The following is a 14822-nucleotide window of genomic DNA, read 5'->3' as shown; positions in this document are numbered from 1 at the left end:
ACACCCAAAAGCCCCACAAGGCTTCGGCAGGGGGTGGTGGCAACCCCTGTTGTACTCTTTCACCCCAACTTTCTCTCACTCTTGCTTCCTGTTTCTTGAGTAATGCTGCCATAGACTGGTGTTCCATCCAGCTAGGGGGGGGACACATACGCCACAGAAACCAGGAAACCAGGCCCATGAGCCTGGATAGGCTTGAAAAGGGCGCATAAATAAATAAATAAACTATAGGCATAAGGCTTGAAACAGTCAGTAGTTGAACTGTGAATACCTACGTTCAAGTAGTATGGAATGCATTTCTGTATTAACATATATTTCTGTGGTAGGTTATTTTTAGATAAGCACAACCATTTATTTGTGTAATACCATTTTACACCAAATGTGTATACTAATGTCATAACAGAGACCATAAGCCATATATAGTTTTCCAATTCTTTCAGCAAAAATAAGGAATGTTTATAAGAGAAGTATCAGGAAAATAATTCTTGACATCGATTTGTTTAGGTGACAACAATTTTGTTGATTTGACATGCTCAATATTTTTAAAGTTATAAGCCATCTCTTTCTTTCTTCCTATTTGAAATTTCAGCTGAAAGTTTGTCTTAACCTTTTAGCATTCAAATTATTCTGTCAAATGTACTGCTTGTTTCAAATTGGTTTGAGTTAATCATACATTATCTCACTGCTTCTAGATTTCAGTGATGTGATAGTATATTTTTAGAATGACATTGTATGGTAGGTGTGAAAAACAGAATTTGCTCAGTTTAAACATAGAACTTGTTGAATTTTTGGACCTAATATGGCCAGTTTAAATGCTAAAGGGTTAAATGGAATGTTTTCTTCAAATAAATGTATGACTTGATCTTTACCATTTGATTAGCTACCCATATGTTGAGGAAACACCTACACTGGTGGTTATATATCACTGTCATTCAAACAATTGAATTATTCCAAAAAGCCTGTGAGAATGTAGAGCACAAATATTTTGATCAGGCTTCATTCAAGCATCAAAAAATTATCAATTAATTCTGTCAGTGCCGAGTTATTTTAAGATTATTGATTACAAATTATCAACTGTTAGCATCTGCTGCAGAATTATTATCCCTTAAAGTTATCGCTTGTGTCAGCTTTAGTTATTATTTGAATTCAACTTGAAATTAAGATTTAGTTAAAAATATCTGTTTGATATTCATAGCAAACCAAGTCATCTTTTGTATGGTAGAAATTTTTTCTTTATTTTTTTTCATTTATGTAAGCTGATCTGTGTGTATTAAGATTGACAACCATAAATGTTTTATCTTAAGAAAACCTGTGTTTCATATAAATTTTTATTTTCACATTACAGGAGATAATCTTCATTGTGCTCCATTGAGAAGACCATACAAATCCAAAGTTTTAGCACATTACCCAGAAACTGTGCCATGGAATCCATTCGACAAAGAAGCTGTTGGAATGGTAAGTTAATAAACTTCATTACAAATGTGTTTTTCTGATATATTTCAATATTGAAAATAGTATTAATTTTTGTTAATAAATATAATTAAAACCATTTGTGATTAACGATTTTGCTGAAGTTTGGTCATCTCATGCCAGAAACTTTAAATACTAATAGATTTATTGAATGTAAATACATTCCTATAGACTGATATTTGAGGGATGTGTTTTCTGAAAGTTATTTCCCAAAAGAATCAATTTTGTTTTATATTGCTTAGAAAAAAAAAAAGGTATGTACCTATTATACTAAGAATATATAAAAATAACTAAATACTGGTGAAATAGTTCTATTCATGTATGCATCAAAGCCCAAGTGAATAAATGATTTAGTGCATTTATTCCGTGTCATCATTTAACTTTTGCCTTCTGTGCAGGCATAGGCTGAACAATTCAACAGGATCCAACAAGTCAGGGGACGGCATCATGCTCCAGTGTCTGCTTTAACTTGGTTTCTTTCATTTGATGCCGTTCCTAATACCAGCTGCTTTACAGGGTGTATTGCCTACTTTTTTCATGGTACCAGCACTAGAGGGGTTGCTTTATGACTTGTTTTCATGTAAATTTTTATTTTCCCTGTAAATGATGATAAAGGAGAATAAATGAAAGACAGAGAGAAAATGCCTAAAAAGGCAAAGTGATGAAAGATGATGAAATAAAATGAGATGAACAGATTTATAGTTGTGAGAGGTTGGTAGTGGAGAGAGAGAGAGAGAGTAATGGAGTAGATGCTGTTGGGAGAGAATATTAAAGAAGTTGGTGAAATTACCATCACCAGCATGCCTCCACAACCATCTCAGTGATTAACTTTTGCCCTTCAGATTAATACCTTACATTGGAAATGAGAATTCTAATTTTGTTTGAAACACATTTGAAAGGTTTTAGAGGCTTATATTTCTGAATCCAACATGCAACAGCAGTTTTATGGGTTTGCACCAAGCTGTGCTGATATAACATAGGTTAAATGTTGTTGTAGTAGTAGTAGTAGTAGTAGTAATAGTAGTAATAATAATAATAGTTCAAGAATGGAATTTTTGAATATTTTAACATTAAAATATTTATGACTTCCATCCTTGGATTATTATTATTATTATTATTACTATATGTATATAAAATCTTTCCGATTACTTCTACCCTGTCTTCTAAAATGTTAATAGTCATGAGGTTTCACTACTACAAGAAACAGGTTCTGTTATGACATGTCTGATGCTTTAACTCCTCATTTCTCAGCATAAAGCCCCACTTCCCTTGAAATTTATAGTCTTGCAAGCAACATGATGACCTCACTATTACTGGTGGTATGAAAAATGCACCAAGTACACACTGTAAAATGATTGTTATAAGGAATAGCATCCAGCTATAGAAACAATGCCGAAACTGAGACATTGGAGCAGAACACTATCATCTGATGTGTCAGATCCTGTTGAACTGTCCAAGCCATGCCAGCATGGAAAGTAGATATAAAATGATGATGGTGATGATGATGATGATATATATATATACAGACATAAATGTGTGTAGACATCAACAACTGTTGCAATTAGATTTAAGTCTATGAGGTAAGTCATATAAGGTAGGGATTAAAAGGCTTAATCCCTTTTTTAACAGCAGTGAGTCCTATACTAAAGAGCGATTACTAAATGGCTTACAACAGACTGCTCAAAATATAGGCTATACATTATTATGTAGGTTAGTATTATACTTTATAATGTTAGCTTCCAAAAGTGGGTTCCAAGGAAACACCTGATTCTACTAGAAAAGTTACGAAGTTTTGCAAGATAAGGTGTCTTTTAATAAAGTTTAATATAAATTTATTTAATAGAAAAATTGTAATCCACCATTCTCCAAAATAAATTCTTTATTTAATGACTTTGTTTTTATTATTAATTGCTGAGGATGTCCGTAGGCTTGAAAGAAATGAAGCTAGTATGCTCCACTGGATGTGTAATGTCAGTGTGCATACACAACAGTGTAAGCAGCCTCTGGAAAAAGTTAGATATAAGATGTATCAGATGTGATGTGCGAGAGCAACGACTGTGCTGGTATGGTCTTGTGTTGCATATAGATGACAGCTGTGTGAAGAAGTGTAACACCCTAACAGTGGGGGAACCTGTAGAAGAGGTAGACCTAGGAAGACCCCAGGATGAGATGGTGAAGCACGACCTTCAAATGTTGGGCCCCAGATAGGCAATGACAAGTGACTGAGTTCTTTGGAGATATTCTGTGATTGAGAAGACCTGCCAAGCCAAATGAGATTGTAGCTGTGGCTGATGCCAGTATCGCGTAACCAGCCCATTGAAAAGTGCCCTTCAATTGTCAGACAAGATGCTGTGTTTGAGAAGACCTGTTGAGTCACGTGAAATTGTTGTCATGTCTGTTGCCAGTGCTGCCTGACTGGTACTGGTAGCACATAAAAAGCACCATTCAAGTGTGTCCCATGCCAGTGCTGGTGGCACTTAAAAAGCACCATTTGAGCATGGTTAATGCCAGTGCTTCATGACTGGCCCCTGTGTGGGGGGCATGCAAAAAGCACCCACTACACTCTCAGAGTGGTTGACATTAGGAAGAACATCCAGCAGTAGAAACCTTGCCAGAACAGATTGGAGCCTGGCGCAGCCTCCTGCTTTGCCAGTCTTCAGTCAAACTGTCCAACCCATGCCAGCATGGAAAGCAGACGTTAAACGATGTTGATGCTGATGATGATATTCTGCCAGAAGGCAGCAGCTGGCAGAAGCATTAACATACCAGGCAAAATGCTTAGAAACATTTTATCCACCTTCACATTCTGTGTTCAAATTCTGTCATGATTGAGCACTGGCACTAATGTAATTGATTTACCCCTCACCCTCGAAATTGCTGGCCTTGTGCTAAAATTTGAAACCAATATATTCTGCCAAGTTTGAGAGTGCTCTGTTTTATCATAGAACAACTTTTCATACATCACATCCAATTCATTAGCATAAGGAGATTCAGTGACACCTGGTGTTTCAATATCGTATCTCCTCAAAGACTAATGAATTTAATGAGTTTGTGGTTCTTATTTCTAATGTCAATAAACAAATTATTTGCTGATATCTGCCAACTGATAATAATACATTATATGGCGTTAGGAAGGGCATCCAGCAGTAGAAATCTTGCCAGATGTGATTGGAGCCTGGTGCAGCCTACTGGCTTGCCAGTCTTCAGTCAGACCGTCCAACCCATGCCAGCATGGAAAGCAGACGATGATGAGGATGAGGCACAGTGAACAGTGAGAATCAAAATGATGACTTGGATATTTACTCTATATATAATTTCTTCTGTCAGGTTTGAATGTGAAAATGCTAATTGCTGTTTCATTGCAGAACAACTTCTCTTTGCAGATGAACGTGTGTCCATCATCAACTCGGTTCATTAGTGTAAAGGGACTTTGGCACATCTGCTGTTTCAATGTCATTTTGTTTGTTATTCTTGCATGAATAAATACTTTCTCGAAAACAATTTTAGTTTCTCATTTTAGTGACTTATTAAATTGGTAGGATTGTCTATGAAATATAAGCATGGTTTCTGCTGTTTTTGAAAACTCCTGAGGGTTCTGGGGCAAGCTAAGTTTGAGAAACACCAAAGAAACAATGATGAACAATTTTAATTAATTATGGGAGAGTGGAATTCTTTTGTTAAAAATATGTCACACTTGATCTAGACTTTGCTAAAGAATTACTTTATGAATAAAATATAACTTTTTGACACTTTCTTGATATCGTTATAAAAAGGGAGCAGGTTTCTTTTTAATCTTAGTTTAACTAAATCAATCCCTTTTATTTTACTTTAAATCAACTAATTCCAATAACATGGCTGCAGACTCCTCGCCACCATCATCATCTTCTTCATTGTTTTATGTGTCTTCCAGGCTGACGTCAGTTAGATGGTTCAACAAGATATGACAAGTTGGAAAACTATTATGCTCCAGTGTCTTTTTTGGTATGATTTCGATGGTTGGATGTTCTACCTAACACAAATCACTTTAGAGAGTGTACTGGCTGCTTTTTATGTGGCACCTGCTCTATTGATGCTGCCCTATAGCTCACAAGACTAAGTTCCTCATCGACTGTGTGGGACTACAGTAGAGAAGGAGGCAACTTTGTACGAGGATAGAAGAGGTTAAAATGTGAAAGAAGGGACTGGAACAAGCTTTTTGTTGTGAAAGGAAGAATTATTTTAAAACAAAACACATTGATGCAAGGCTTATTATGAATGACAGTTTTTACAATATACATTTATCGATGGTGTTAAGAAAAAGACAAAACTGAACATTTGAACTTGTATTACTGTAGCAAATCTATCTATAGCTACTTACCTACCAACCTATCTCGATATATATTTTCCATTTGAGTTATTAGCTTCCTTGATGACTGAAGTGTGGAAAAGACCTTGAAATAAGCAGAATAATCTTATAGTGACTTAATAAATTCATAGGACCTAAGAAAATTATCTTTACATTTATGTTAGTAACTAGAAAGCATGTAACAGCAAGGAATAAATGTAGAACAAATAGACACTTGCTCAATGTGCCATGTGGTGAAACTGAACCCAAAGTTGTGTGGTTGTGAAGTAAACTTCTTAACCATACAGCCAAGCCTGTGCCTGTAAAAAAGAAGGTGCATGTTGAAGTTATCCTGTCGGATCATTTTTATATATGTTCTCAGTGTGATATAAGAGATCTAACAATCTTCTTGGAGTGTGCCAGCTTGTGATTTAGAGCATTACCTGAAGTTGTTTGTGTAATTTCATACATCTAACCCTATTCTTCTATTAACTCGTACCCTCTAATAGAGGAGAATGTAGCCATTTTCTCTGACTTTGTTGGCAAACACTCTCCATGGTTATTGTCACTTAATTCTCTCTCCTCCTCACTCCTCCTTGGACTCTTATTTCCATGGAACAAACACCTTACCTACTCTGCTCAAATATTGATCTCGTTAGTTGCTTCTTAATTCTAGTCTGTTCATTTCCTCATCATCATCGTTTAACATCCGCTTTCCATGCTGGCATGGGTGGATGTATGCAAGCAAGTATTTTTACAGAGTTTCACTTTGATATAAAATAGATTGCATTAACATAAATGAAACAGAGTTGTGGAGTCAATTGAATAGTTACAACTTGTGACTCATGACACTAACTCTTGAATAAGCATGCAAAAAGCAAAAAAAAAAAAATGTATTTGGGGATTAAGCAAGATGTTAAACCTTATGGAAGAGAAGATGAAGATGATTTGTAACTTACTATGATTGAGAAGATCCTTCCATTTCAGTAAAACTGAGGTCCTAAAAACACACCTTTCATATCTGCCTTCGCTCACTCATATCCACCTTTGTCACTCAGTGTATCCACCTTTAATCCCTAATCTGCCCCAGTTCAAACCTTCCCCACACCTCATCTTCTTAATACTCATCATTCCGTCACTGTTCTTTGGTACTTTTACTTAACTGCTGTAATTATGAAAGCAGAACTACATGCATTCATCCCTCTTCTCTCCTACCAGTTCTCTCTCTTTGTCATCTGTCGCACATTCTCAGTTCATCTCTTACTCTTCTATTTTCCACTGGATACCATCTTCCCTTGAACACCCTCTCATATCTGCCATTATTCACTCATCTCCATCTTATATCCTACTGTCATAACTCTGTTTCTGTCAGTCTGCATCCCTCTCACCTCCCTACTCTTCCCACATCGTTTCCCTATTCTTCATCTATGTACGGGGGTGGGGCTTATTGTTGCTATTTGTCAACCTCCTCTCTGATCAATTCTTATTTTCCTTCACCTTACCTGCCAAACTGAAACTCGCCATTACCCACACATCCACCCCCTACATGTTTTCCATTCACTGCATTCCCCTCTATCCCCATCTCTAACCATCTACCATTCTGTCTTCACACTCTTGCAAACCTACCCATTCATCCTTCCTAATTCCCTCTTCTTTTTCTCACTGCTTTCTTATGCCCTGAGTGTATTTCCTGATGGTGCCTCATTTCCACCATACTTTCTCTCTTTCCTGTTCTATAATGCTTTAACCTCTGATCATAAAGTCATCTCACAGTTGAAGAGTTTCATCTTGTTGAGCCGCCTGCTCACCTCACGAGTTCTGGTAGCCTAAAAAAGGCGCCCCTAGTATGCTCTGTAAAGCAGTTGGTGTTAGGAAAGGCATTTGAATACAACAAACAAACAACTACAATCCTTGTTTAGATTCATTGATCCATAGATTTGACTGAAGATTCACAACCAAGTCTCAAAGCCCACTTATCTCAATTAATTGTGTTGTGAATAAAAATTGTTTGAAAGGAAAAGATGTTCTCCAAAGACAAGATACAACAGTGATTAGCATATTTTAAGAGTTCAGAGATTTATAAACAAGTTGAAAATCTGTGAGAAAATTAGTGTTTGTTGGGATATCGATGTTAGTCTGCCTAATTATGAGTGAAGCAGGTTCAAACTTGAAGAAAGACAGAATTTATTTTGTACTTTTATATTAATTATGTGAAAGAGTATGGCTGTTTTTTTCTCTTTTTGAAGCTTATAATCTTAAATTTTGCCTTGCTCTGTAGTCACTGCTACATTTTATCTTTTGATTACATTTACTAATTATATTTTTATAAGTCCATTAATTGATTTTGCTTTTGGATTATGTCTGTGAAGTAACAATAAGGCAATTATTTTTGTACTGACTTAATCATCCAATAGAATGGGTTATTTCATGTTGGTTCATCTGTATTCTGCGTATCGTGCAATTTTCATCCATTTTCCAACATGTAAAATGTAGTTAATTGGTATATTTATGTATGTATAAGAATGACTATTAAGATTTACAGGGATGTGTATGTGTGTATGTGTGTATCCATCCATATAAATAAAAAGGTGATGATTGGGGAGGGAACCTATTGAAAACATCAGGAAATTATTGGATTATTTTTATATCTTGTTCAATGAAAAGAAATTATAAGTGAGTCTATATATTTATATTTGTTTAAATCTATTCAAACCTAGTTTTTATAATCTGAATAGATTTTTCCCAAAGTAAACTGAATATGTTGTGGAAATTATTAGATAAATCCAATTTTAGCCATAATTATGTTCAGTAGTTGAACAAAAAAACAAACTTGCACTGAAAGTTTATATTCAAATCTCTACTACCTATTTCCCCTTCCTCATTAAATCTGTAATTGTGTGTGTGTGTGTGTATTTATTATAATAACACTCTTGTATTTTTCTCCGTCACAGCATATGAATGAGAAAGGAAGGGGTGATGGGAAACTGGTGGGGATGATGAACATTAAACGGTGAAAAGTCAAACAGAATTTCAACTGTGTGTGTGTTGTACAAGGGAATATGTGAATGTATGTGAACATTGACAAGTGTATTGATTTGATTGACCATCCATATATATAAAACACTACAATTGGCTGTCATTTTTGATGGCACAGGGCCGCCAGCTAGTTAGTTAGTTATATTATAGGTATCTTTCCTCACCTGTGTATTTATCGAATACATTTATCAACAGAAGTTCAATGTAGTCTTTGTTGAAAATATTATTGAAGTTTATAAAAATAGAAGGTGCAAGCATGGCTGTGTGGTTAAGAAACTTCCCAACAATGTAGACTTGGGTTCAGTCCCATTGCATGGCACCTTGAACAAGTGTCTTCAACTGTAGCCCTGGGCTGACCAAAACCTTGCAAGTGCATTTGGTAGAAATTGAAAGAAGCACATTGTTTGTGTATGTGCATTGGGTACACGGTATTGACAAGTCACAAATATGAAACATCGATGTCTATGACTCCTGCATGGGATCTGATGTGAGTTATGTCACTTGTCTATGACTTCCAGGTATTTTAATACCAGGTGCATTGAATAGAATATTATCTCTTATGCCTGCATGTGCAGCCTACCCATGAACTAGCAAAACACATTACTTTTGTATATGTGTTTGATATTTCCATTGTTTTTGAGCATCAAACAAATACACTTACTTGTTGTTCTCTCTCCTGTCTTCGTCTTTTGTCTTCTGTACATTTGAACCATATGTAACATACACTCACCCCAGTTTGATCCTGCCTGAGTGTATTTCCTCCTCTCTTGGACCCTCATCTCTCCCTCCCTTATCAGACCTTCAGTAACTCTCCTTATTCACCTTATCATTACTCCACCCGGATTACCATTGAAACTTTACACTTTTCAGGCTCTACCATCAGGGGTTTACTGTACACTTTCTCTATATATATATATATATATATATATATATATATATATGAGAGAGAGAGAGAGTGTGTTTAGTAGGTGCAGTGTACAAGTTTTAGTTAATGCTATATATCTAGCTGGTTGTTGTTGAACTCTTTCCCTGTGTATGTTCAAAATCAAAATCAGTTGAGAAACTACTTCTGATGAAAATCATTGCAAACTCTGTTGGCTGCTTATTGGGAATGTTTACAATCTCCTAATTTGTTGTATCCCTGCAGTTCACCCCTGATTCAGAACCATCATATATATCTATCTATATATATATATATATATATATATAAACTTAGATATGTTTCGACCAAAGATTGGTCCAGGCCATGTCTAACTTAATAGCACCACCTGATAGGATTATTCAAATCCTGTTTAAGTCAAGTTTTGTTTATGGTCCATTCAAGTAGTAAGTTTTTGTTGGGTGAGTTGTATCCAATTATGGGTGGCTTATCTGGTATTCTTTGAAGGAATCTATCCAGACTCCGTTTAAAGTTGATGGGATCCTTTTCCTCTTTGATCTCTTTCAGGACAATGTTAAATAGGGCAGGGCCTGTTGAGGAAAAGAAATTATGTTGCAGTGTACATGTATGCTGTGATCTTGAATTGGGCAGGGGACGTATGGCCCGTGGTCCCAGTCTTTGATGAACCTTGAAGCTAATGTTCAGGTCGTTTGGGCAAAGTTGGTGGTATATTCTCCACATGGTACAAATGATGTACCGCTCATGGCAACGCTGGAGAGAGTAGAGTTTCAAGGCTTTAAGGCGATCCCAATAATCGAGAGCAGCCATGCCTTCAATTCATTTAGTGAGTGCCCTCTGGGGTGATTCAATCCTCGAGATGTTTTGTCTTGTATGGGGAGACCACAGTGGGCAGCAGTATTCGAGGTGTGGCCATACAAAAGAGGAGAAAAGTGGTATGATGACACCTTGTTCTCTGGACCGGAAAGTTCTTAAGATCCAGGAACTCATCTTACGAGCTATATCGACCTTCTTTTTCATGTGTGCACTCCAACTGAGATCGTCATCAACAATTACACCCAGGTATCTGATATTGTTAGAGGCTGTGAGCAGTTCCCCTGAAGGAAGAGAGTATGGCTGTTTTAGTGAGGAATTTCTTCCAAAATGCATCAGCTCAAATTTTCCCTCGTTCAGTTGCATTTTGTTTCTCTCTGCCCATTGACTCACAGCATACAGATCAGACTGGAGTTGAGTTCGGTCTGCTTCTTCATTGACGATTTGCTGGAGCTTAGTGTCATCAGCAAATATTTTCACTTTGCAGTAATGTACGACACTGGAAAGGTCATTTATGTAAATTATGTAGAGTAGCAGACCCAAGACAGTCCCCTGGGAGACACCGCTGGTGACTTTTGCTGGGCTTGAGAGGACTCCATCAACTACAACATGTTGTGTTCTATTTGCCAGGAAATACTTAATCCAGTGTAGAACTTTTCCACGGATTCCAACATTTGCCAATTTTGAGAGTAGGATATTATGGTCTACCCTGTCGAACGCTTTACTGAAGTCAAGATATATGACATCAGAGTTCGAACCTGTTCCTAAGGCTTTGAGTACATCTTCAATGTGGTGTAAGAGCTGTGTTAGACAGTCCCTGCCACAGCAAAAGCCATGCTGATTTGCATTTAGGAGTTTGTGGGTCTCCAGGAAGTCAGCTATCCTTGATCTTAACACTCTTTCAAACACTTTAATGATGTGGAAGGTGAGTGAGATTGGGCGATAGTTGAGTGCGGGGGATCTGTTTCCCTGTTTGAAAACCAGGATGACTGACTGGGATAGAAACTGTTTCGGTATATAACCTGCGTCTAACGAATTTCTCCAGAGGTTGGTCAGAGGGACTACAAGTTGGTGTCTACATTCCTTCAGGAGACTAGCGGGGAATCTATCAGGGCCTACAGCAGAGTAGTATTTGACCTCATTTATTGCTGCTATGATGTCAGTGGCAGTGAAGGTTATGCCTGAGATTTTATGTTGGGAGTCAACTTCGTTCGCTTCTCTTACGTCAATATTAGTGGGAACACTAAAGACAGAGCAGTATTGTTTTTGCTGTATTTCTGCCATTTCTTCAGCATCGTGTTGGGGAATGCCGTTATCATCAATCAATGGCCCAATGGGTGAGACAGTGGTTCTATGCTTATTTGCATAAGAATATAACACTTTTGGGTTCTGTTTGATGTTTTTGATTACCCACTGTTCCTCCACAGCTCTTTGATTTTCAATGAAGGTTTTCATGTCAGTCTGCAGATGAAGTTTTTCCAGTTCTAGCCTTTTCATTGTTGTTCAATGTGGATGTTGTGTGAGGGAATATTTTAATTGGTTGATTTTTTTGTTGAGTCTTTTGATGCGCCTGATGAGTGTTTTTTTTCTTTTTAGGGAGCCGGTTTCTGTTTGTGTTAGTAGATTTCGTGGGAGCGTGTTTAGAGCATGTGTTGGTGACAATGTTTTCAAAGTGCTGCCATACAGTCTCAATATGGGTGGAATTGAGAGTAAAGAACCAGTCGATGAAAGACAGATCCTTTCTGATTGCTCCCCAGTCTGCTTTGTGGAAGTTTATGTTGTCAAATGAGTGCCATGGAGTGGGATTGGCTGGTTTGGTTTTTATATGTCGGGAATTAAAATTGCAGAGTACCATGTCGTGGTCTGAGAGGAGAGTTTTTCAACTGAAATACTGTGAACGAAGCAAGAGTGATTGGTCAATACCAGATCCAAGATCGTTTTATTCTGTCTCGTTGGTTCGAGCACTAGCTGTGTCAGGAAATATTCATCCATTAGATTAAAGAGCAGTTCTGCTGCTGCTCTATCTGATGTAGAGCATTTGCCTAACTTCAGAGTATTTGTGGGCCAGTTCACATGAGGGAGGTTAAAATCACCCATCACTAGTATGTTTCCGGAGTGGTACTTCTGAAGGAAAGACTTGACTTTGCTAAGGCACTCTTCAAAGCACTTTAGAGGTGCTTGGGGAGGCCTGTAAAGACCAACAATGATTATGTCCTTGGCCTTGCTGAATAGTGATACAGATTCACAATAGCCATTGGAAAATATATTCTTGGCATCAAGTGAAAAGGAGTCATAGATGGATAAAGATGGCTGTCCCTCCCTTATTTCGGTCTGTGCGATCCACACGAACAATGGTGAAATCTTTTATTTTCACCTCGGCGTCCATATGGGTGTTGTTCAGGTGAGTCTCAGTAAGGATAAAGAAAGGGAAGCAATGTGCCGTTTCGGCAAGCCAACTCTCTATCTATGGGATCTTCCATTTTTGGGCAATAATTGATGGGTTGATGCCACGTACATTTAACAGGAATGTCGAGGTAAGGGGAGTTTGATGTTTGCCTTGCTCTAAGTTTTGTTTTATGTTGTTCAGTGGTAACAATGTGGGTAGTTCTTGTATGGAGCTGTGTGTGTATGATTTTCTTGTTAGTAGTGGGTGTGATTTGCATAGGTGGTTGCTGATAGCTCGTTGGATCTCCTGGCTTAGGTCGGCCTTCATATTTTCTAGGTAAGTCAGTAAAAAAGAGTTACCTCTTTGGTTTGCCACTTGGTCAGAGGATACATATTTCATGTTGGTGTTATTTGGTGTTATGGTTTTTTCATGGTTCTGTCTATGTTGTTTGATTGTAGGAGGGGAAACGTGGTTGTGTTTTGTTTTTGTTGTTGTCGTAGATCTCTTCTGTTGCTGTTTATATTTATTTTGCAATCGTTTTGTGCCCTTCAGATGGTGGTGGTTGCATTCTGGGTTCAGGCACATCCTTAGTGACTCAGAAGTTTGGCACAGTTTAGGATGGAAGAAGGTGCATCCATTGCCTTTTGTGCATCCATATTTGGGATCAGGACCATAGACTCTGTATTTAGGACAGTATTTGGGGTGGAGGTGAGGGCAGTTTTTTCTCGTTATACCATATGGACAGGTGCCCTTAACAAGTCTACGACATAAGGTAGGATGGAAAAAAGCACAGCGTCCATTGTTGTTGGTGCTGCTGGGGCCAAATCTACAGTTGCCTTAAGAATAGTAATGGCAGGGTGTTTTATGTGGGTGTAGTAGTGGTTTTTCTATATTGGCAGGCTCGTTCGTTGGTCAGTGGTCCTATTGTAGTAGCAGTAGCAGTGTTGTTGTTGTTGTAGCAGCAGTGAAACGTGACTTGCAACAGTAGGGTTGTGTGGAATCGGGTCAGGTACTGGTTCCAATGTAGTAGCAGAAGCAGGCTGTTGTTGTTTTTGTGATAGTGAGTTCTGGCTTGCCAGAGTAGTGTTGGGTGGAATTAGGTCAGATGTTTGTTGCTGGCTATGGGGTCGTTGAAGTGACCCCTGACCTGTTGGAGTTGGGTCATTTGGTGCACTACATTCATTGACAAGGATGGCTTCTAGTGTTGCCATGTGCGTGTGGAAAATAGGAAATATTCTTATAATCTCTTTTATTTTATTTTCGATCTGTGAAAGGATTGTTTTGCTGATTTTTCAGCTATTTTACTGTAAACATTAGCTTCGTTGTGGTGGGTGTACCAAGCATTTATCAGTGCAGTGATTTCATTTTCAACCCAGTGGCGTTTTTGAATATTATTGGCCATATTCAGTGGGACAGTATTATACACTGTACGTGTATATTGATGGCTTGATGTATAATAGTGAATACACCGTTGAAAAGTTTGTGTCGATATATTCGGAAATGCGTGGCTTGTGTGCGGGAGAGTTCAGTGTATTTAGTACAAATCAGGATGAGCGGTGTGTTTAATACAGATCAAGAAAAAAGAATTGTACTCACGGGACTAGTTTTAGAACTAGTGTTGGGTTTAGTTTTGGTTTATATTTCTTTCTCCAGGTTGTATATAGATTTGTATAAATTTATCCTCCGATGGTAGTAAAAGAGTAGAATAGTAGAATTGTAGAATTCAAAAGTTCTGGGACTAAAAACAAGGATAGTTTCTGCTGGCTTGAGTTGAAATATGCTTCTTTGGCTACTGACCGGAGCTATGAAAAGTGTCTTGTCATGACGAATGCCTGCATATATATATATATATCATCATCATCATCATCGTTTAACGTCCGCTTTCCGCGCTAGCACGG

The 14822-nt window shown here is 37.6% G+C and overlaps 1 protein-coding gene across 8 annotated transcripts in view; it reads left to right on the top strand.

Moving 5' to 3' along the window:
• LOC115209688 (DENN domain-containing protein 5B) overlaps positions 1-14822 on the top strand; it is a 224355-nt gene that overhangs the window by 55729 nt on the left and 153804 nt on the right. For all 8 annotated transcript variants that reach the window (XM_029778171.2, XM_036500860.1, XM_036500859.1 and 5 more), the window contains exon 2: positions 1343-1452. In XM_029778171.2, the coding sequence (XP_029634031.1) occupies positions 1343-1452 (110 nt within the window). The remainder of the gene's footprint in view (positions 1-1342; positions 1453-14822) is intronic.

This window comes from Octopus sinensis, linkage group LG3 (genome assembly GCF_006345805.1).
Source record: "Octopus sinensis linkage group LG3, ASM634580v1, whole genome shotgun sequence".
Taxonomy (NCBI): Eukaryota; Metazoa; Mollusca; class Cephalopoda; order Octopoda; family Octopodidae; genus Octopus; species Octopus sinensis.
Note: the sequence above shows the minus strand (reverse complement) of the source record. Positions and strands in the feature narration are given on the sequence as shown.